Source organism: Aristolochia californica, unplaced genomic scaffold, assembly GCF_029961685.1.
Source record: "Aristolochia californica isolate CCGP_79_NKW_82.1479 unplaced genomic scaffold, dmAriCali1.0.hap1 SCAF_12, whole genome shotgun sequence".
NCBI lineage: Eukaryota > Viridiplantae > Streptophyta > Magnoliopsida > Piperales > Aristolochiaceae > Aristolochia > Aristolochia californica.
The window spans coordinates 2,244,569-2,269,352 of record NW_027181793.1 but is presented as its reverse complement, the minus strand read 5'-3'; the positions used below and the strand labels follow the sequence as shown (position 1 = coordinate 2,269,352).

The following is a 24,784-nucleotide window of genomic DNA, read 5'->3' as shown; positions in this document are numbered from 1 at the left end:
AAATAAACAAGGAGAATTTGGTGATGAACTCGTTCCCATTGAAATGCACATTATTGTTGATGAGTCCATGATTTTGTGATAGAGTATACTAATTTATAATAGCCAGTTTAATAGACTTAATAGAAAGAGTAAATTTCTCTATCAATAGCGTTTATTCCATTGGCAAACAACAACTTAGGATGTTGGGGACCTAAAAGGATTAAACGGTTGGTCATCTTTGAGGTTTGTCGAAATAAGAGTAATCATCAACCAACTAAAGGGGGATTTGATGAGCGAAATTAGGGTAAAGGGCATTTTCACAAGAAAATATATATTAACGAGTCAACTCACGAGCCGACAAGCTAAACTTGGAAAATCTGAAGTTCGCCTTATTATACTTAACAAGCCTTATTCCAAGTTGGAGCTCAACTTTAACTCAGGGAAAAAATGAATTGAGTTGAGCTTTTTATAAGTCGAGCTCAAGCGGCTTGTGAGTCAATTTGGCTTAGGGCCATCCCTACTCACCAATGCGTGTATAAGTAGTGATCTCACACCTTTCAACATGCTATTCAAACTTTCTAACATATTCAAATTAATTTTTCAAGTATTGTCATCATCTACGCATCACTAACGAGATGGGTTTAAATCTTGAGCCATCAACATTTATTGTGCATATTCTTTCTCGACTACAATTAGATTCATAATAATGTTGAACTCTGATGTGTCAACAACTTCGATTGTTGCCCCAGGTGGCTTCTAAAGAGGGAGTTGAATTGAGAGTATCAAATTAAAAATAGTTTATTCATGTAACTAAAAAATCATGCATAAAAATAAAATAAAACATGCACACACCACAGTAACAAAAGAGATTTTTTTTTATCAATATTCCCTTAGTGGTAGTGACTACCCAAGAACCCTTGCTTGGGAAGGTACCCTCTTTCAATGAATTTCTTAATTTCGTTGGAAGAAATATAAATTTCCAAATTTTTTTATTTTTTTTCTCTTCACTTGCAAGGAAAAAAATAAAAGGAGAAGAAGGGAAAAGGGGAAGAATGAAGAAAATAAAAAAATTAAAAGCAAATTTTAAAAACACTTCCAGTGAAATTAAGAAATTTTTTGGGAGAGGGTAACAAATATTTTCCAATATTTTCTTTTCGTCCATGAGGAAAAGGGAGAAAGAAAAAGAGGAAAATGAGAAGGAAAGAAAAGGAGAAAGAGGAAAAAAAAAAGGAAAAATACCTTTTCCCAACAAATTTGGAAATTCGCTATATGAGTTTTTTTATATTTTGTAACAAATTCTTAAATTCTTTGAGATCAAGCGAATATGTGAAATTCGCTTGGAGAAACTTTTCCCTAGGATGAAAAAATTTCACGGGAAGCCCCCCCTACGAATATTTAATTTTCTCTAGCAAAGGTATTTTTGTCAATGAAAATAATTTCATTATCGATTGTTTTGTTGGCAGATCCCATTGTTCTTCTAGTGCATTTTACCACCCTCGACTCCAATGGAGATAACTCGTTGTATGGACACCATTACACAACACCCTAAATATGATTCAATAAGTTAAAAACATTTACCATCAAACACAAAAATAAAATCAAACACCCTCTCTCTCTCTCTCTCTCTCTCTCTCTCTCTCTCTCTCTCTCTCTCTCTCTCTCTCTCTCTCTCTCTCTCTCTCTCTCTCTCTCTCTCTCTCTCTCTCTCTCTCTCTCTCTCTCTCTCTATATATATATATATATATATATATATATATATATATATATATATATATATGTTATGCGATGGTATGATTATACCACCATTGGCTCTAATAACTTGACCAAAAAGACCACCACCCTTGAGGTCGAATCCAATGATACTGGCCACTACTGCCTTCCAGGAGGCAACTTGTTGCAACTTCTTGTAAGCTAAAGCTCTGTAGTTCGATCCTGTGTGAGGGTAGCAGGCAGTAGAGAAAACAAAATGGTTGAATACGATCTCTTATCCCATGACAAATCTCAGTCGCAGCAATGGGGTTCTCTAACCATGACCCACTCATCGTCCATTTGTTGGTATGTTTTGAGCGTATATGGCACAAACCATGGTGGCCACATTGGTCGACTCTCTTCTATCAAGGGTTCCTCCTCATCTTCATTGACACTACCGAAGGTCGGAGGTTCCTTCTTGTAAGAGAAATGCACTACTTTGTCATTGCTTGATGGAGTGAACACCACCCGATTTCCATCAAACCCCAAGAGTTTCAATCGTAGAGGTAGACATATAGTATGTTGATTAAAGGCATAAAAACATCAACATTGGTTCCATACGGTGGGCAAGCAAAGTCAATGTACCGAAGAATACCTTTCTAACATAAAAAGTCTAGAGAACCTGAATGCCCAAAAAATACTTAAGAAGTCCAAGATCTTTGGTTATATATTCATGGCATATTGTATCTTTGACTTCTTTTATGCTATTCACATCATTGCCACTTAAGACTACCCTTCCTTTCGAGGTATCTTTAAAAAATACCGAATGATCTTCGGAGCACCGATGAAATCCAAATCGTAGTGGTTCATGGCTAAATTTATGAAACCAAGACTCATGAAAGTATCAAGTGAAGCTCAAATCATTCCCATCGCATAAGCATCCTCTTCTTAAATAATCAATCTTTAACAAAAACTTGTAACAACTGATCATGATCAAACTTGTAATTTAGCTACAAGAATACCAAAATTATAACATCTTCTTAACGCCAAAAATTAACTTTCGCAACTTCTCATATGAAAACCATATTTTCTTGATGAAATCCAGAGAACAAAGGCTCGACATATAACAAAGAAAATGTGTAAATTATAACCACAAATAACTTATCTCTTCATGGCTGGATTTTTTCCTTCAGGAGTAACTTGCTTGAGATCTTCATAAACCTTTTTGTATCACCTCAACGTGGGGGATCCCAAAACCCTATGCTCTGATACCAGGTAGAATTTAGGATCTCATGATAAGAACCTCGACCAAAGTAAGAAGAATATAGGAACAAGAGGAAGAAAAAGGAGAACAAAAGAGAGCGGAGAGCATGATCGATCAACCCAAAAAGAGGCTCTTAATAATGGACAATGAGTGGGTTACATAATTTCTCTTTAACCGAAATATGATGCCTCTTAATAAGCCAATTTCATTATTCAATCACAACAAATAGGCACACCAATCCTACTTACTTATCCAATGTAAATAGCATCTCAAAGGTTCATAATTGGCAAAACTTCAAAATATAAACTTGATAAATAGATTGGTTTGCAAATGGGGGACCACTACACAAAACAACTTGACTCAAATATGATTTTACAATATAAGCAAAGTAGTCAAGGATCACGGTTTTAGTATTTGGATTTTCTAGACCAAGCTCAATCAAAATCTTTCTTTCGTCTACATCTATTGCCATTTATAAGGGTGTCTAGTGAACTTCAACTCGGTTGGATGATTTACTTCTTTTCTCCGTTTTCTTTTTTTTTTCTTTCGACTTCCCATATCCTTCATTAGGTGTTGCTTGTTTAGTGTGCTAAGTATTCTTACTTGGAGCAATTGGTGAATAGTTTTTTTTTTTTGCATGAGTTGCATTCTTCCTTTTTTGTATGGATTGTCTAGTCAGTCATAGGTGTTGATCGAATGTATATGTTTGGAAAAAATTTTCTTTAGGGGTATATGAGCGACAAGACAATCTTAATGCCCTTCATTAATAACTTGAGTGTTTGTTATCACCAAAATTATCTTCGTGGGGATATTGACCCCAACAATTATAATTGTTGACCGAGCGTTGACTCCCTTCTTGATTTTAATGATAACAAAAATTAATTGAGCTAATAATTGCAATTCTAGTATATTAGATACATTTCCATCAAGAGACACAAAATTCAAAATTCCAAGCATTAAATCGACACAAACTTCTCAAAGACCTCAAGCACCGTGGAATGTCAAAGTACTCATGAAGAATCACCCTAAAAAAAAAAAAAAAAATTGAAGACTAGAGTTTAGGAAGCATTGAGAAATGTCAAAACTCGGTCCATGTAAGAGAGCAACCAAATTCTTCCAAAACTTGAGGTACAATATGAAATTTTGAGCTTTAAGACATATTTACATTCAAACAAGTTTTTACCAAAGCTTACACACATTTGATACATGTTAGAATCACTTAGGATCACAAATTCCCATGTTGTAAAATTCACATTGTGAATTGGCACTAAAAAGATCAATCAACATCTGTCGATAATCAATCAAATAGAAGTGCACTAGCCAAAAATATAAAGCATGATCGATCAACCAAGGTTGATTGATCGATCATCCAGAACATGGCTAAACTGTGCTATAAAGAATGATCGATTTGTTGAATTTCTAGAAGAGACAAGTACTTCATTTACTTGATGTAATTTGAGTACAATGAGCCTATATTTATAATAGTGGAAACAAGTAAAATTTAATTATAATTAAACTACCCTTATCCCAGTTACACTCAAAGTTAAATACTGGAAGATAAGTCCTAGAACAATTGAACAACTAAACTTAAATAGAAGACTAATACAACTAAAATACCTTTTAACTGAAACTCTTCTGCGAGATCTCCTCTTATGAGACTCCTATAAGACTTCACTGTATTAATTCTGGCTCTGTGAGACTTCTTACTAGGAGAGTCATGTAAGACTCTTCCATATATGCTCTTCAACACGATCGACCAAAGTGGGTTGATCGATCAATACTGTCCAGGCAAAGCAAATTCTTATTGATTGATCGATCAACCCTAAAAGATTAATCAATCATGTTGAACTTTGTCATCCAAAGACATAAAGTATGATCGATCATACTTGTTATACATTGACGTTGGGAATTTCGATTGCTCGATCATACCATGTACATTGATGATCAACTTAAAATTTTAGATCCAACAGGAAGATATTGACTGATCATACCATCGATCAATAAGTCACATTCTGATATAAATATAGTCGTTGCACATGATTGATTGATCAATCCCTTTACATCGATTGATCGATGTAAACTCAGCATTTTGCAAACGTGTAAAAAAGGCTAGTTTGGCTTGGAGAACTTATAAATACCCCACCAAACCTCCCATTGAGAAGTTAATGAGCTTTTATTGACATACCTACTTCAATTTATTCTTGATCACTTGAAAATCCTTCCTAAGTTCTATTTTGAGAAAAATAGAGCCATACTTTGCAAAACTCTTCATTCCTTTCTCATTCCAACTCTTTTGCATTCATAATGTTGGGAAATATATATATAATTAGGGTGTCATTGATGTAATTAGTTTTATTTTATTTGTCTCTTCTTCACGTGTACTCGGGTGAATGACATAATCATAATATTGTACTTTTATCAGTTATAAATAGAACTTACGGGGTGTTGGAATATGGGCTCAAGCCCACATGTACAAGAGGTGGCATCTAGGTAAATAAGAATACTTCTCATAATGATGGCATAAAAATATAATTAGTTGAAAAGATACATGTCTATTTATGTCTTTTCTTTTGTAAAGCTAGTAGCCCTAAGGGTATTATAGTAATTGTAACACACTCTCTAAAACTATAAATAGACACCCTTAGCTAAGAGGTAGAGCATCAATTTCTCTCCTCTCTTCTCAAAATCGTCCAGGCCCTTTCCCTTTTAGAATGAGGAAACAAGGGTTTCCAATTCAAAATTTTCAAACTTTGACAAAAAGGAAACTAAACTCATATAGAAAAAAAAAACTTCTCTTAAGGAAACTAATGTAATATAGGATCAAAGAAATAAAACTTTTAACGAAGGAAAGATACTCAAGTTGGTAAAATCTTGAATAATTTTTTTAAATTGACTTTCTAAAAAAGGAAACTAAACTCATATAGGAAAAAATGTCATTTAAGGAAACTAATGTAATGTATGATCAAAGAAATAACAAATTTAACGAAGGAAAGATACTCAAATTGGTAACATCTTGAATAATTTTTTTTTAAATGAATTTTCACCAACATTAGAAACTCCAAAAGTGAAGAAATTTTTTGGCTTAAATTCGGATTTTCGCATCAAATAGGATACCTGCATGACCACTGATTTTTCAAATGTGGACCTCTCTTTCTAGAAAGATCAAATTGAAAAATTGTTTATTTGGATACAAACCAGACACACATAGCTTTGTTTGAGATATAATCCTCAAAATAAATTTTCAGTCACGTTGGTACAACCATTCAGAAAGTTGAGGCTTTCTACTGCTACATGAAGATTTTTGACTACTTGACCACTTGTTGAGTTGAAAACTAGACTCAAATATTTTTCAGCGGTATATAATTTGCTATGTAAAATATATGGTTAGAGAGACTAGACAACTAAAAATAAATGGAATTGGGAAATAAACTAAAGGGAACGAGAAACTCCTCTTTTTTTCCTTTTCTTTTTCTTTTTCTTCTTCTTCCTCCCTTTCTTGTCCATCTTCTTGCCCTTTTCCTTCTTAGATATTTGCCTGCTTTGATACCATGTTAATTTATATTGTCAACACATAAACACAAAAGATCTCAAGGGAAGCAGAGAAGAGTGGAACTCTAGCTCTTGGGAGAGAGAGGAAAGAAGAAACCAAGGGAAAGAAAGAGGAGGAAAAGAGAGAGAAGTGTGAAGGTATTTATAATGACTACAATGCCCTTAGGGATATATGTTTCAAAAGGAAAAAAGACATAAGGGGACATGCACCAACTTACATAATTATAGTTCTATGTCATCTCTATGAAAGTTCTCCTTATTTACTAGCCATGCCACCCCTACACACCTGGGTGTCTCTTAACATATTTAAATAAAAATTATCCCTCTCTCTTTCCATCTATTGATTAGGCTCTTAGGGGTGAACCACATAAAATTAGTTTGCACCTATATTCCCTTTCATCTTCAATTTTATTTTTGCTTAAAATTTTTCCATGGTATTAGAGCAAATGGTTTGATTTTTCTTTTTTTGTTTCACAGTTAATTTCTGAATAATTTTTCTGTGAAATTTATTCCATTATTTTTCATTCAAATTGATTTGTGCTTTAGATATCATTTTACTATGAGAATTTTGCCTCATGTTTCATCAAAATCCATAGAGAGAGTTTAGAATTTCATGTTTTTCACCAAGAGACATCGTATTTTTGAACCACTATTTTCATTGCAATATCATGATTTTATATTTAAACTAAATTATTAGTTTGAAAGAGGACTCAAATTTGTGTATGCTCCCTCTTGTTCTTTCAAAGTTCATAAAAAATGATGGTGGAATTGAATTTTGAATATTTTGGTTTGTGTTGCCTCCAGAGGAAGACGACGAGCCAACCGTGGCTGGCCCTAATAAGTTAGATGGCTTGCACATCTGATTTAGAACCCGAATCTGACAATGGAACCATGCACAAACCCAATACAATGGTATTGGGTTTGCTATGCTTAATCACGCATCTATCCTAAGGGCGGATTTGGTTTCGACTCAAGGATTCGCCATGCTATCTGATGCCAAATTTCGGATGAGCGTTGGAAACCTGATAGAGAATTTGCCTAACACTCCCCATCCTCCTTTAGTATCTGCATCGCATTCCGCCACTTAGATCCAGCTCTGACGAGTGATACAAATATAGGATTCGACTTGTTCCGCTATTCGTTTACTATTTTTTGGTCTAGTTTTCTCAATTTTTTAATCTAGAATAGACCAATTTTTGGTACAAAAACAAAATAGTCTTTTTTTTCCTCTTTTTTCATTTAATTTTTTAGAAAAAAATTACCATTATTTTTTGAAAAATATCATGTATTTATTGTTTTTAAAAGGGGGAAGAATTGAGAAGGTGTTTAATTTTTGAATCAATAGGGCGATATTTTTTTTTTTTTTTTGATATTAGGAATAGAGGTTGTGTGATGGATACAATCTCATATTCTAAACCATTTTCAAATATCATATTAATATATTTTCATACACCATTTATCATTATTTCATCTCATTTTTATCACATTATTTTCTTGTATAAAGATTTTTTTATAGGATTGATATAAGACATGATGTAAAATTTATACTCCAATTCAACAAAAATTCTTCGTCTCTCTTTCTATCCTTGGATTAGGTCACTAGGACTGAACCTCCTAAAATTAGTTTGTGCCTTATGTTCCTTTAATCTTTAATTTTATTTTTGCTTAAAAATTTTTCAACCTTTTCATCACAAAAAAATATTTAACTGATGAAAGTTAGCACTCACCAATAGGGGTGGTATTCAATCGAGTCAAGCCTAAAGCTATACAAGTTTGACCTTGGCTTGACTTTGAAGACTTTAAGTTTTAGTTGAAGTTTGGCCTTGAGCCTTAAATTGAACTCAAATTTGAGCTCAAAAAATTTAAATGAGTTCAAGCTCGAGCTTGAGTTGAGTTTGCGCTCGACATATGTTTAAACAAAAAAATAAAAAATATATGAAAATAAACAAGGAGAATTTGGTGATGAACTCGTTACCATTGAAATGCACATTATTGCTGATGAGTCCATGATTTTGTAATAGAGTATACTAATTTATAATAGCCAGTTTAATAGACCTAACAGAAGGAGTAAATTTCTCCATTAATAGCGTTTATTCCATTGGCAAACAACAACATTGGATGTTGGGGACCTAAAAGGATCAAACGGTTGGTCATTTTTGAGGTTTGTCGAAATAAGAGTAATCATCAACCAACTAAAGGGGGATTCGATGAGTGAAATTAGGGTAATGGGCATTTTCACAAGAAAATATATATTAACGAGTCAACTCATGAGCCAACATGTTAAACTTGAAAAATCTGAAGTTCACCTTATTATACTTAACAAGCCTTATTCCAAGTTAGAGCTCAACTTCAACTCAAGGAAAAAATGAATTGAGTTGAGCTTTTTATGAGTCGAGCCCAAGCGGTTTGTGAGTCAATTTGGCTTAGGGCCATCCCTACTCACCAATGCGTGTATAAGTAGTGATCTCACACCTTTCAACATGCTATTCAAACTTTCAAACATATTCAAATTAAATTTTCATGTATTGTCATCATCTACGCCTCACTAATGAGATGGGTTTAAATCTTGAGCCATCAACATTCATTGTGCATATTCTTTCTCGACTACAATTAGATTCATAATAATGTTGAACTCTGATGTGTCAACAACTTCAATTGTTGCCCCAGGTGGCTTCTAAAGAGGGAGTTGAATTGAGAGTATCAAATTAAAAATAGTTTATTCATGTAACTAAAAAATCATGCATAAAAATATTTCAAAATAAAATAAAACATGCACACACCACAGTAACAAAAGAGATTTTTTATCGATATTCCCTTAGTGGTAGTGACTATCCAAGAACCCTTGCGTGGGAAGGTACCCTCTTTTAACGAATTTCTTAATTTCGTCGGAAGAAATATAAATTCTCAAAATTTTCCATTTTTTTTCTCTTCACTCGCAAAACAAAAAAAATAAAAGGAGAAGAAGGGAAAAGGGGAAGAATGAAGAAAATAAAAAAAGTAAAAGCAAATTTTAAAAACTTTTCCAACGAAATTAAGAAATTTTTTGGGAGAGGGTAACAAATATTTTTCAATTTTATTCTCTTCTTTCACAAGGAAAAATAAAAGAAGAAGGGAAAAGGGGAAGAAGGAAGAAAAGGAAAAAAATAAAGGGGAAATTTTTTTCGCAGTGAAATTATGAAATTCGGTGGGAGAGGATACACTCTCCCAGTGAATTTCTCTCCCACAAAATTCCATAATTTCGCTAGGAGAAATATAAATTTCCAAATATTTTCCAATATTTTATTTTCTTCCACGAGGAAAAAGGAGAAAGAAAAAGAGGAAAATGAGAAGGAAAGAAAAAGGAAAAATACATTTTCCCAACAAATTTGGAAATTCGCTAGATGTGGTTTTTTATATTTTGCAACAAATTCTTAAATTCTTTGAGATCAAGCAAATATGTGAAATTCGCTTCGAGCAACTTTTCCCTAGGATGAAAAAATTTCACGGGAAGCCCCCCCTACGAATATTTAATTTTCTCTAGCAAAGGTATTTCTGTCAACGAAAATAATTTCATTGTCGATTGTTTTGTTGGCAGATCCCATTGTTCTTCTAGTGGATTTTACCACCCTCGACTCCAATGGAGATAACTCGTTGTATGGACACCGTTACACAACACTCTAAATATGATTCAATAAGTTAAAAACATTTACCATCAAACACAAAAATAAAATCAAACACCCTCTCTCTCTCTCTCTCTCTCTCTCTCTCTCTCTCTCTCTCTCTCTCTCTCTCTCTCTATATATATATATATATATATATGTTATGCGATGGTATGATTATACCACCATTGGCTCTAATGGAGATAGTAGAATACTCTGAACATGATTCAATTTGATAAAAAATATGCATAATTTTTTTTATAAAATTATCATTATAAGCTCATATAAGATTTAAAAAAAATCCATAAGAATCACATGCAATTAGACAAGTCATAGTGCCAAATTTTTTATGTCCTAGGAGTCTTTTCCATTATATTTATAATAAAAATTGGTATGAAAATTACATACATGTCCTTGAAACTACTCAAAGATAAAAAGACACAAGAAGAGCTAAATAGGTTAATTAAAGAATGGATAACAAAATTATATGTAGGTAATCAGGTAAATAAATGATTATGAAATAGCTAATTTCTTTCCAGTCAAAATAAGTAAAAAAACAAGAATAAAAGCATTTAGGAAAATTTCATATAAAATTACAAAAAAACAATTTAATTATTTATTTACTAGAAATAAAATTTATTGTTTATTTATTTATTGATGTTAGGGTTATTCATGTATATCGGATAATCGGGTAAAATTATCACCCCGTCTCCACCGCCGCCTAGCTCATGATTGATGCAGCGCTGACCATCTACCAAATGACGTAATGTCCACGTCGGCAGAACCGGTGCGATGTGGGGGACTGGAAGAAATCGGAACGCAACCGCCATTCTTCGGTCTTGTTGGCTCTCGGTTGCTGTTTTTTTCCTGACATTCTGTATCTCACTCCCGCGGATTCCCGAGCTAACTTTCCCTTTCATTCGGACTCTTGTCTGGTTGTTTGCGCGGTTTTTACAGCCATTAGAGGACATTCTCCAAGAATGCTCCATCAGCATTGTTAGGTTTAATTGTTTGAGGTCTACAGGCGGTAAATTGGGGTTCTTTGTTTTGTTTGTTTTGTTCTATATCAATTCGAAGTGCATCCTTCGTTTTTTTTTTTTTTTTTTTCTCATCTGACGGGATTCACGTAAGAGCGTTAATCGGTACTTGTACGCATCTTTGCCTGCAAAATTCTTCTTTCACCGAAGAAGCTGTTTTTACGTCTTTACCTTCCTGTTAATTTTCCGCTTAAACTAGGTCGAAATCCTTGTGTTTATAGACTACATCTGAATTTTGTTTGGAATTGCTCCACCTCTGAATCCTTTTTTTTTTTTTGGTGAATGTTACGATATCTACCAAGTTTATCTAAAGTTACCATGAATTGGTACGGCAGCGTCATTCTCATATAGTTTGTAAGTGAAGAGGTGCTTTTGAGTTACCTTCTGTTCGATTTTGAATAGAGTTGCTTCGGAATTGCCTGGATATGGTGATTTCCGAAGCAAATGCTGGAACTATAGCGTCTCAGAAATTTAAAACTTATGGAATGTTCGAGGAGTGCAATGAAAAGGTTCCAGCCACTGAAGCCTCAATTCAGGAGGCCCCGCCGGACCCTGATTCCTTGAAGAACACACCTTCTAATATCGCCAGGTTGGAAGATGTCATTGAGCATTGTGAGGCTAGGAGCAAGTATCTAGCTCGTACAAAGAGCCCCTCCGATGGGGAGGATGTCCGGTGGTATTTCTGCAAAGCGCCTTTAGCAGAGAATGGTAGATTTGACTCGCTCAAAGTCATTATTTCATATTCCTTGTTTTTATATGTAGGTTATGCATGGATGTCTCCCCTATTAATTATTATTATGTTTTCTTTTTCTGGAAAAAAAATAATTGACCAAGTATGCATTCATAACTCTGCCTCGAAGAAAAAAAAAGATATATCCATGTCTGACATATTATGATTGATACTTAAAATACCTGGATTAGGTCTGTCAGTGAGTAATATTGAGCGAGACTGTGCTGTCTGCATGTAGAATTTTTATCCTAGTGACCCGAAATAATTTTCTGTTTGGGCCAGGAGAATTATCATTACAATATAGTAGTACCACATTGTACTTTTGGGTGCCTTATGAGATTAGTCACGGTGAAGTTCCAGGCTTGGAATTGTGAGATGCTGTTTCTGAGCTGCTAGTGGTTTTTTGCGTATTTTAAATTTTGTTCCCACAAAATCTTTTTCAGAGTTATCTGCCTCAGTTCCTACAACTGCAATAATTGGGAAAAGTGATTACTTTCGGTTCAGTGTGAGGGATTCTCTTGCGCTGGAAGCCTCATTCTTACAGAGAGAGGAAGAATTGCTTACTTACTGGTGGCACGAGTATGCGGAGTGTAGTGATGGTCCAGGTGGACCTTCCAGGGGTTCTGATCTTGGTGGTGATCAGCAACCAAAATCAAGGGGCTTGGAAGCAAATGAATCATCCGAACTTCATGTACTTGAGGAAGAGAGAGTTGGGGTCCCTGTAAAGGGTCTCCTTTATGAGGTTCTTTCTTCTTGGAGACTTTAAGTTTAATTTTTTTATTTTTATTGTAATCCTACTGTATGAAGCTGTGTTTTTAGATTAAATCTTAAGTAAACATGTGGGACTGAACTGATCAAGTTGTAGGTGGACTTGGTTAAACGGCACTGCTTTCCTGTTTACTGGAATGGTGAAAATCGACGGGTCTTAAGGGGTCACTGGTTTGCTCGGAAGAGTAGTCTTGATTGGCTTCCAATCCGTGAAGATATTTCTGAACAGTTGGAACTAGCCTACCGATGCCAGGTAGCATAATACCTTAAGGATCCTTATTATCTACTTTAGGAGGTCAGACTGATGAATAGGGCCTAAGATAATGACACACTCGCCAACTAACCCAGGTTTGGCGTCGGAGGACATTTCAACCATCTGGACTGTTTGCTGCTCGAATTGATCTGCAAGGTAGCACTCAGGTATTTCACATTTGATTATTGAACAATGATGGTCTGCTTGTAATTTACTGCTTCATCTTTCTTAAATAACTTCAACTAATGTATTTAAGTTTACAGGGTCTGCACGCTCTTTTTACTGGAGAAGATGACACTTGGGAGGCTTGGCTGGCGATTGACAACTCAGGGTTTTTTGTTGGCTTGAGAGGGGATGTGGTTAAATTGAGGCGTGGATTTTCAATGTCTGGATCTGCTAAACCAACCCAGGTCTGTTATGTTTTTGAGTTAGTTTGTTCTATCAATTTTTTTCCTGTCATATGGAGTTTTTGTTTATCACTTTTTTTTTTTTTTTATGTTTGTTTTAAACTAAGTGTCGTTTCTTTGTATTGAAATAATACTTGTTGTCCTAGAGCATTAGTGATCTTAGAGCTTGGAGTTCATGTTTTGGAGATGATGCTGAGAGAAGTGCTCTGTTGGAGGAAAGCTACTCTGTGGACCAGTGGCCACTAACCTAAATATTTGATACTGATTTGCAAGTCCACCAGGATAGTGGCATTGTTCTCTTATCATTTAGTATCTTACTTGACCTACAGTAGCTGTGGGGTTAATCTTTGGTGCACATGGCACCCTCTGTCTGTCTCATTCGACTGACATTTGCAGAATTTGAAGTATAAAACTCCAAAGGTGATGCTGTGCTGGGACTGCATTATGGGAATAAAATTTCTGGAATTATATTCATGGTTTATGCATTTCTAGCATATAGGTTTCTGGAGTTGTGGAATCCTTTAATTCATCAGATCTCTGAAATTTCTCTTTGTACAATAGATTGAATATAGCCATGCACATCGTCTGCGGCAGTCCCATGGCGTCTTGAGAAATCCTGAGGTGTGAAAGAAAAACAAGAAAAAGTTGTTGTCCCTCTGGTTGGATCAATTGCTGATCAAAACCTGTCTGGCCAGGGTTCCTAGAGAGGTAAAATGGACCTTTGCATTGTTCATTGCCGTGAGTTGATCCCCACAGGAGTTGCCAGTTCTAGCTGGTGAGGGTGAGTGTTAGAGGGAAGACTGGAATTCCATTTTTCTATTTTCTAAAGAAGTGGAAATTTCAGAACTATTTTGGATATGTCTCTATCCTATTTCTATGCTACAATAATTCTGGGGTCGCCATGTTTTTGATATAGAGCCTCCCTGTAGCCAGAGTAAAGCCACCAATGTCCAGTTCTTTTGAACCTTAGAAATTGAAATAAAAATCTGTCCATTGGAATAAACTGTGTCATGTATCTGTCCAAGGTTATTGCAAACTGTTTCCAATTCAAATAATGAATTGCATAACTTGAACTTTAAATGTTTTCCAATCCTTTTCTCGTTTTCAGGTGTAGGATTACTGGATGGACATGTTAGTGTGAAAAGTACTCTTCTCTCTTGGGCCGAAGCCTGGATTCTATCCCATTAACCAATCTCAGTGGTGCACAAGTAGTGGTGCACAACCCTCCACCACCCACCCACCCACCCACCCACCTATGCACAAATTAACTAACTAATGGCATGACACCTCTCACCACCCTGCATCTTTTCTCTGCACGTATGCACGCACACACACACATATTGATGGCATGTCACTGAGATTCAACCAGCATAATCAGTTGGTTTTTCAAGCAGTCCCCTTCTCTGTGGAGGCTTACACATAACTGTGATGAAATCATTAAAAAATGCTCCTCATTACAGATTGATGGCAGCACTCATGATTCAAATTGTTTATCAGGTAGTTTAGTGACAAACAGATATCCCTTTGATCTGTGATGGTGGGGGAATCTCTTCCCCATCTTCATGAAGTTTGAGTCTCTGCATCTCTTTCCTTTTCTGTGTAATTCTTTATTTTCTAATGAAAATTCTCATAAGTTCGCAAAGGTATATTAGATTACACCTTTTATGTTTTGTCCTGTTTTTCATTGTCTTCGTTGTATTATACATTGAAAGTATTCCTTTTACAGGATGAATTACGACAACAGAAAGAGGAGGAAATGGATGATTATTGTTCCCAGGTTTGTACTCGTTATTCTCACTAGACAGAACTGTATTTTAGGTCAGAATGTGACTATGAGGATCTTGCATGCAATCTTCATTTAGAGATACTCACAAATTTCCCTTATACCAAATTCTCACTGTTCTTACTTTTTGCTGTACAGGTTCCAGTCAGACATTTAGTTTTTATGGTTCATGGCATCGGTCAGAGGTTGGAAAAAGCCAATTTGGTTGATGATGTTGGTGATTATCGTCAATTAACTGCAAGTCTTGCTGAAAGGCATCTTACTTCTTACCAACGCAACACCCAGAGGGTTCTTTTTATCCCTTGCCAGGTAAGTAAAAATAAAATCTCCTTTTTGGGTTTGCCAATAATAAAATGTTTGTCATTTGTCAAAACAAAATTACTCAAATTCCCTATAAAAATATTATTGGTATTAAGAATGGGGCTATTTATGTACTTTTCTTTGATTGGTATATCTGATAATGTTGGTGCCTACCATGGTGAACCATTAGTCTTACTCTTGTCAGTTTTTTTCCTTTCCCATTCAATCATATGCTGTAACAGTATTGGGCTGACTGATACTTGCTGACATGAAGTATTGTGTTGGTATGTCCAGCTTCTATGCTCAATAAAAATCTGACATATATTGCTTACGTTTTTTTTTTTTTTTAAATTGTCAAATTTTTTGACTTGCTGGTAAGTTAACTTTTTTCTTTTTGAGAATAATGAGTATTTAATTGTAAGGAGAAGAGGAGAATGCAAAATACGATCAGACCACTCAAACAAAGGCTGACCAAAAAGAAAAACAAAACAGTAAAAAGGAACAAAAAAAATAGAAGCCGAAAGGAGCCCTAATACAAAAGATTAACCGATATCAAGTTGGTAAGCACGACTTTCAATAGGGTGAGAAAGTGAAACACCAATCCTATCCAAATTATCTGCCATAAATTTGCCATAAATTTGTATGTCACACTGTATGCACCTACTGCAAAGAAAGAACATATCATAAATCTAAAATTTCATCTTGAATATGTCAAAACTCCAAGGAGGGCTAAAAATCATTTGCCTCAACAGCTGGATCACCTTAATTAATGAGTGGCATATTGAAATTCAGCCTATACGTCTTAAACCCACAAAGCAAAACCTAGACCTCTGCCATCGTAGAGTAACACTCACCAATGGAAACAAAACTCTGACCTAGACAGTCTCAAAGGATACCTCCAACTTGTGGGGCCTGGATTTTCTTTTGAGCTCCCATCAAAGTTGAGCTTCAACCACTCCTTTTGGGGGGCTGCCATGGGCTTACTTGATTACCCTTGGTGTCAGCAATAGTAGCTACCTATTATGGTCTTGCGGATCCTAATCTTGGGAATAGGTGCTAGGTTGGTTGGGCCAACCTAGTATGGGATAGGTTAAGGGCCTAGTTTTTTTGTGCTCCTTTAGCTTTGGAGTTTTTGTTGTATTGGCTAGGTACCTAACACTACCTCATGTCAATGAGACTTTTAAACAAGACTTGCAAATTGTTTCAATGAAAGTAGTTTTATTAACTCTAGAATGTTTTGACATTTCTATCTTCCCATAGGCCCAAATAACTGCATAAAGGCAGTCACCCATAATCCTCCAGACTTCGATAATGGTCTTGCACAAACTTGCATCAATAAGTCTGGAAAATAATTGGAAATACAAAAAAGGCAGTTGAACTTTCGTAGCATGGCAGGCATCACAATAGGTGAATGGGCTGCATGAATATGATCAATAGAAACTCTCAACGCCAAGCAAAATCAATTTTTTCGTGTGGTCAGCCATCAGAGAACAGATTCTTACTTCAGACAACCTTCTTAGAAGAGGCTTCACTGCCCCCGATCTTTCTTGTCCCCTTTGTGGTGAGTGCGAAGAGATAGTCCAGCACGTCCTCTTACACTGTGGATTTTCTGGCAAGTTTGGATGAAGATCTTTAAAACAATTGGGCTCTAAGTGGGGCTACATCAGGACCTCTTTGGCACCTTTGAGATGGTTCGAGGGATTCTCCTTCCTCGGCTGGGCAAGGTAATTCTTTCGGCCTGTCTTGCGCATGTTCCATGGTGCATTTGGCTTGAGCAGAATAACCAGAGATTCAATTCCAAAGCTAGTACCCCAGACAACATGGCTTCTCATGCCGTTAGCTTCATCTCGAGCTGGCTTCATACAAAGAAGGATTTTGCCACTCTATCGGGGGTTTCCCTTCGGGAAAATTGGAATTTGATCTCTCATATGTCTGGCCCCAGTAGAACTCCAAGTATGGTTATCTGGGATCCTCCCCCTTGCAACTGCATAAAGCTGAATTTTGATGGTAGTGTATTGGATGTTCTGGGCCAGCTGGAACAGGTGGTGTGTTTAGAGGTTACAATGGAGACCCTATTCTTTCTTATGCTAGTCCGATGGGCATTGCTGATTCTAATACTGATGAAGTTAGTGCTCTGCTGTTCGGCCTCCAAATCTTCAAGGATCGTATCCATGGCAAGTTAATCATTGAAGGCGACTCGAAGACGGTTATTAGTTAGTGTTCCAAAGACAACTTCCCCCCTTAGCGCCATTGGCCCATCACTGATAGTATTGCCAACATTGTATCTTCTACACATTGTAATTGGAATCTCATTCCTAGATCAGCCAACTCTTTGGTTGATAAATTGGCAAAATTCGGAACTTCCCATCAATCTCTCATTTTTTCTGCTTTGTAATATGCTCTCTTGAGCTTTTTGTCTTAATAAAAATCAGCATCATTAAAAAAAAAAGAATCTGATCAATAGACTGATTTTCTTAAAAACAATTTTTTCACGTACTATCTTGCCCAATGATACAAAAGATCAACTAAGAGAATTTTCTTCTTCAAAACACAACACATAAAATGTTTAACTTTGGCGAGAACTGGACATTTCTGAACTGAAGCCGACGACAGATGCCTTTGCACACTAGAAGAGAGAAATTTAGCATAAAAAGAAGAAACTATATAAATTCGTTAAGAACCAAATCTTCCAAACTATTAATCCTTGCCTCCCTTGCAAATAATGCAACTCTAACATGGATATGAAGTATTAAGTTCTATAATGATATGAATTACTGTATTTGGCTGTCCAGCTGCTACTCCCAATAAAATTTGACATATGGTGCTTATTTTTTTTGTTTTTGATAAAATTTCCTAATTTAAATTTTCTATCAAGTTAATAAATTTTAAGTAATTTATTTTTAACAATATTTAAGTAAATTATTAACTTAAATTATTCACTCTCAAATTAAAAACAACCAATACAGCGAACCATGATAATAATATGTTTTTAGGAATATGGTTGTTTTTCCAGCTAGTATAGTTATATATATTTCTGTACCAAAAAATATCTAATGCTTAGTGGTCATGTTTCAGTGGAGAAGGGGGTTAAAGCTAGGCGGTGAAAGTGCTGTAGAAAAGTGTACTTTGGACGGGGTTCGAGGATTACGTGTAATGCTCAGTGCTACAGTCCATGATGTACTATATTATATGAGCCCCATCTACTGCCAAGATATTATTGATTCGGTACATTTTCTTTGTCCTCTTCTTCTTTCTTTTTTTATCTGTTTTAATTTCATATCTCTCAGCCTAAAAGAGTTGTCATTGGTTGAAAAGTCAGAATGGGATACAGAAGTATGAGACGAGACCTTGAGCCCTATGGCTAGATAGCTACATCCAGTTCTTTTCTTTAGTTCTGTTGAGACCAATCTATTATCTCCCTTCAAATTTCACCTTATGGTTTTGTGATGGTTCAGTGGACCAGATTGTTAACCTAAAGGGCTCTTCTCTCTCTTCTCCCTCGATGTCTGAAATTATTTCAGGGCGATTGAAAATTTTCTGCAAATCAGGAATTTATGTAGTTAATATTTGCTTTGATGAGATTCGAAAGATGGCTATTTAAATGGCTTATCAGCAATTTATCCTTATCCTAAGTATTTGGGGTTTCCTCTATTTTCTGGTAGACCATGAAACATCTATGGACCCGAAGATTGAAAGGTTGAGAAGAGATTAACACCTGGTAAAGCAACATGCTTTTTTCTTGCTGGGAATGCAACTTACTGATCTTCCTAATATGTATTAATTGTCCTGCCATGCATTTCAAGTGTTGCGGATAAGCTGGAGGTGCTTGAAAGATATTTCTATGGTGGGAACCTGGGATGTTCTGGTACCGACTCATTGATAGGAAGATGTCTGTTTGAGCAAAAGATGATAGATTGGCAGCTAAAAGACCTCAGTTTGATGACTCAAGCTTTCCTTTTGTAAATTAGTGTGTAGATTTGGTACACAAAAAATGGCAGTACAGAAAAGGTAAGTGGCTGGAAATTTAACTACTCTGAATTCTTTGTCTCTGTCCGGATACTTCCCCTTCCTGATCTTCAGGAGTTCGGGGAGCTATTTGCAAGCTAGAATCCATAGTGGTAAACATGTTTTCAAGATTCAGAGTTAGATCTGGTTCAGTGGTTATTCTTTTCTTAACTTGCTTGACTGGCTTGGAACTATCTCATTTTTGTGCAAGAATCAAGATCCAGGGACGTGAAGCATGTTTATTGGTTAAAATTGAGAAGAGGTTTCTAAGATGTAGATGTCCTTGCTGCATCACATCTGTTTTGTCAGCTTGACTAATACTATATTGGAGGACAGGAGCAAGATAATCTGTTAGGTTCTAGAGTTTCATTATCTTGGTGTTCTTAGTGGAGAAGAAGAAGTATGAGTGGAGAAGAAGAAAGAGATGAGAGGAGTGGAAGAAAGGTGTTAAAGAGGCGGTGAGATTGAGAGAGAAGACAAAGGATGAAGGTGCTTAATAGATCAGCCAATTTGGCTGTTGATTTGTGTGCTAAATTGGGTCCCTCCCTTGATTTATTCTTTTGCTTGTCTTCGTTAAAATCATCACCATTTAAAAAAAATAAAATTCTAAGATATACTTTATGCAAAACTATGCCAGACATACTTACTTTATGTAAAACTATGCCAGACATACTTACTTTATGTAAAACTATGCCATACTAGCTTAATCTATCTATCTGTTATGTGCGACGAAAGAAGACGATGAGTGAGCGACGAGAGAGACGAGCGAGAGAGAAAAATCGAAAAAAAGCTTCGATCGGGCGAGAGATGATGGATCGACGTGAGAGAGGCAAGGAGCGGAAGAGGAATTCAACGCGAGAGGAAGAATAGTCGAGCAACGAGCGAAAGTTTCGTCGAGAAAAACTAGATTAAGGAAAGAATCCCCAACGACGCTGGAGTGAGGGAAGGAATCACCATCCCCTATCAGAAACTCCTTCCGGTCGGGAAGACCAACCTCGGCGCCGTTCCCGTGGACGGAATCAGGCGATTTTCCTCCCCTCTTGCAGACGACTGCATTCTGCGATTAAGGGAACACTGGTTCGAGACTCCCCGACGCTTCTCCTTCTGCTTCCGATGATGTAGAGGAGTCCGGTGAGTTTGATAGACATTACGACCCCTTGAAGTCCGGCGAAGACGACGAAGGTCCCTTCTGGACCACTGTACGACGCCGAACCCAGAGGCACCGGGGACCCAGAGGTGTTGCGACGCCTTTGGCCACCCCTCTCCTCTTCTCCTATGGGCCCACCTTGACGTTAGTAACTCGGGTGACATTCCATGACGCCCCTTGCGTGCGCATCACTATGAAGACTGGTGCGCACAGTGCCTTCATCATTGTCCCTATTGTTACTGGGCCCTCCTTCCTAAGAGTGCTCTCTACAACAACTGTGGAAGACTCCAACACCTCACCTTGGACTAAGGAGCTTTGGTCAGGTCCCTGGAGATTCTGTTTTTGCATGGTTCGACGAGTTGGACGTGCAAAATGCCGCATTTCACAGCACAAAGAACTCACGACGATGGGCCGTATAACCATTCTCGAGGCCACCAACTCCGGCTTCGGCTGGACACAACTCGCCTGTGCCATCTGGCATTTTCTTCTGCTCCCACCATTGCCCAGCACAAGACCCCCCCATCCACCTGATTATCCCCCTTTGCTCCCGACCCCAAAAGCCCAAAAAACAGCCTTCATCAACCTCTACCCAACACCCACCCCAGCAAACCCTCCAATCCAGAAATCTGCCCCGACTTCAGACTCTGTCCCTCCACCTTTTGCACCTTTCGCCTCGCAAAATCCATACCCCCCACCCACTTGTGCCCAAACCACCAAACAATTTCAATCCCCCCAAACCTGATCTGCCCCGACATTGATCGTCTCCTCCATGCGGCATTGGTCACCTCCGACCCTCCTCCGATAGAGGGCCAATGCATTTCGGATTGGTTCACTAACCAACTGCGTCTGGACTACTCCCCTCTGGCATCTCATCTATGCCTGAGTGAGTGGATTGTTTTGTTCCGCTCAATTGGTGATCGCTGGATGGCATCTCTGCTTCCTGCTTCAGCCACTATCACTTCTGTCCGGGACTGGAACCCTTCCTGTAGCAACGAGGCCTCAGTCAAATGGGTCCAAATTACGGGCCTCCCACCTAAGCTTTGGGAAGAAAGCATCTTTGGCCTCATTGCCAGCGACTTTGGTACCTTAATCAGGCTGGACAGAAGCACCGCTGAACGCTGGCGATTTGACCGTGCCTGGCTCTTCATCTGTTCGAGTTGCGTCCAATCGAGGACGACCTTCTCCGGCTTGATGCCAGCCAAACACCCTTGTGGTTCGGTATCACATTTGGAAATCTTGTGGGAGACTTTGTCTCTCTCACTGGCAGCAGCAGCGGCGACACATCCCCTGGCCGGCCTGCAACCCGATCCACGGCCAGTGTTGGAAGATAGGGCCCAAGCTCACACGACCAAGGAAGACCCATATATCCAAGTGTGTTGGAAGATGGGCCCAAGCCCATAAGACCAAGGCAGATCTACACATCCAAGAGATGTGGAAGATGGACTCAAGGTCCATAGATCAAGGAGAAGGCCCATAGGTCTATACAATGATGGCAGGATAGTAAATAAAGAGTCATCTCATCGAGATGGCATTGATGTAATTAGGTTACAGTTCTAGGGTTAAAACCCTAAACCCTAAACCCTAAGTTTAGGGGTATTATTGTAATAGAATAGTTTGATTAATCTATAAATTGAGCTTCTGGGGAAGGGTTAGGACATCAAATCCATAAGCTCTTCTTCCTCTGTTTTCTCCCAATGAGTCCCTTTCTCTTTTTCTCCATGAGCTAAATCCATGGAGTCCTGAAAATCAACATGGTATTAGAGCATTGATTTTCAGGATTCCGACTAAGGTTTTTCAGGTTTCATTCTACTCCGTGTAGGGTTAGAAAATATTTTTTTCTCTTCTTTTATTTCTTAGTCTCGTGCATTGTTTTTTTTTTTTTTTTGCTTCTTATTTTTATTAAATCATACTGCCTTGAGTCTTGAGTTTAGTATCCTTGCTCGTCGTTACACATGGCTTCTATCTGCTGCTGTATTGAGTTCTCTGCTATGACGTTGGCTTAGCTTCAGAGTTTGCTTTCTTCACTGGTTTTTTTTGAGAGGAACACAGCAGAGATTATCTTCCAATAAGCACTCAAAGTTTATCTTGTTGGTGTGCTGCTATCTACTGCTTATCAGATCACGTTGCTTCTCGGTATCTTGGTATCTTCTCTGTTTTGTAGAAGCCATTGAGGAGTAGCAGATGAATCAACAACTGGTCATCTTGCCTCAATTAACAGAGGAAGTTTGAAATTTATTTTCATTGGCCGACTCCTTACCAGCCTTCCAATAACCTCGTTAAGCATCAGAACCAATTTTCCGACAACAGCTTGGTCTCCTCTGAATTTTTCGTTGCCGTCGAAAGCTGTTGTTCTCTTCTGGCAAGCCAAAACTTCCTTAGCCAGACCGTTGGCTCGCCTCGTTCTGTAGTCGCACTGGCATTACGAGGAAGACGAAGATGAAAGCCAGGAAATCCGCGAGATTATTTTGCGCCGGTGATTGAGTGGAAGCTCGACTCTGCTCGGATTAAGCTGTTGGATATCCTTGGTACACTTTCGGACAGTTTCCTTCCGCTCCATTGCTGGAATTCACGTTCCAGAGGCGAGACGATATTTCCGTAAGTTTGCCGAAGTTCCAGCTCCATTGCCACTTACAGAGACGCGTCTGCCCAGGATTTTCTGTCGATTACTAAAGTTGCTGTTATCCAGCGATTGACTTGCTGGATTCCTTCCTCTGTGTTGCAATTTCTGGAGGAACACACTGCTGATATTCCAGTTATGTTTCTTACTCCGAAAACTCCTCTCACCGCTAGTTTGGCTGCTGTGATTGTCTCTGGTCTCCCTCTTTGTTCGGCGCCGAGGAGAAGACAAAGGTAATGTTTCTCAAATAAAACTTTCCCAAGTTAGGAAACCGAATTGAATCCATGAATATATTATCCTTGCTGAGTTTTTTTTCTGGACTGTTTCCGCCGAGAGACATTCGGCATCAAGGAAGAAGCACCATTGAAGAATTTCATGTTTCCTAAGTTAGGAAACCTCAATTAATCAGAGTCGGCCCGCGTCGGTTCAGCGCCTGCCGAGTCTCGGATCGGAATCGCTCGAGGCAAACCAACAACGCGAGCTTACTGCTTCTGCACTAGTATGCCGAGTCAACTCGAACCAACTCGGATTGAGTCAACCTGGTTCGGGTCAACTCAGTGAGTCAACTCAGACATGGCCACTTATTTTTTGCCTCGATATACGTGTCCAAGTTTATACATATTTCGGCGCAACTTAGTATTTTTTCAATGGTTGGATGATTATTTTGAAGTATTGACAGATTATTCCTTGGTTAGCATATTATTTGGTACAGATACTTGCATTGGATTATTTTATAGATCATTTTTACAAGGATTATTTTGGTTTGTGTTATATGGGCCCAAACCCATTTCAGCTGCTGCTATTGTGTCTCTTTGGATGAGACTTTATTATTGAAGAAGAGGTGGCCTCATACCATCATTTATTTGTCCCCGTCAAAAATATCAAATGTTAATGGTTGGGATTCCATGACGGAGGAACTTAATACTTCGTAAAAAATATCAAATGTCAATGGTTGGGATTCCATGACGGAGGAACTTAATACCCCGTAAAAAATATCAAATGTCAATGGTTGGGACACCATGACGGAGGAACTTATTATTACATCTTTGTTATACCCCCCTAAATTGGCCAGCTGGGCGTCATGGAAGAGAGCACCAACGTGAGGGGGAGTGTTGGAAGATGGGAAGATTGCCATTTTATACAAAAGATTATATACATCATTTGCAGCAAGTTGGGAGTTCATGATGTTCTTTCACCCCCAGCTTGAGGGGGAGTGTTGGAAGATAGGGCCCAAGCTCACACGACCAAGGAAGACCCACATATCCAAGTGTGTTGGAAGATGAGCCCAATCCCATAAGACCAAAGAAGATCCACACATCCAAGAAGATGGGCTCAAGGCCCAGAGGCCCATACAATGATGACATGATGGTAAATAAAGAGTCATCTCATAGAGATGGCATTGATGTAATTAGGTTAAAGTTCTAGGATTAAAACCCTAAACCCTATGTTCAGGGGTATTATTGTAATATAGTAGTTTGATTAATCTATAAATTGAGCTTCAGGGGAAGGGTTAGGGCATCAAGTCCATAAGTTTTTCTTCCTCAGTTTTTTCCCAAAGAGTCTCTTTCTCTTTTTCTCCATGAGCTAAATCCGTGGAGTCTTGAAAATCAACAGCCAG

General features: G+C 37.7%; 1 protein-coding gene across 1 annotated transcript in view; it reads left to right on the top strand.

The window, feature by feature from the left end:
- Positions 1 to 10,922: 10,922 nt before the first annotated feature.
- The window catches only part of LOC137945446 (phospholipase SGR2), a 73,817-nt gene continuing 59,955 nt past the window's right edge, over positions 10,923 to 24,784 (top strand). The window contains exons 1-8 of the mRNA XM_068791340.1: positions 10,923 to 11,864; positions 12,330 to 12,628; positions 12,752 to 12,907; positions 13,003 to 13,074; positions 13,171 to 13,317; positions 15,041 to 15,091; positions 15,236 to 15,406; positions 18,473 to 18,622. Coding sequence (XP_068647441.1) covers positions 11,582 to 11,864; positions 12,330 to 12,628; positions 12,752 to 12,907; positions 13,003 to 13,074; positions 13,171 to 13,317; positions 15,041 to 15,091; positions 15,236 to 15,406; positions 18,473 to 18,622 — 1,329 coding nt within the window. The 5' untranslated portion in view covers positions 10,923 to 11,581. The remainder of the gene's footprint in view (positions 11,865 to 12,329; positions 12,629 to 12,751; positions 12,908 to 13,002; positions 13,075 to 13,170; positions 13,318 to 15,040; positions 15,092 to 15,235; positions 15,407 to 18,472; positions 18,623 to 24,784) is intronic.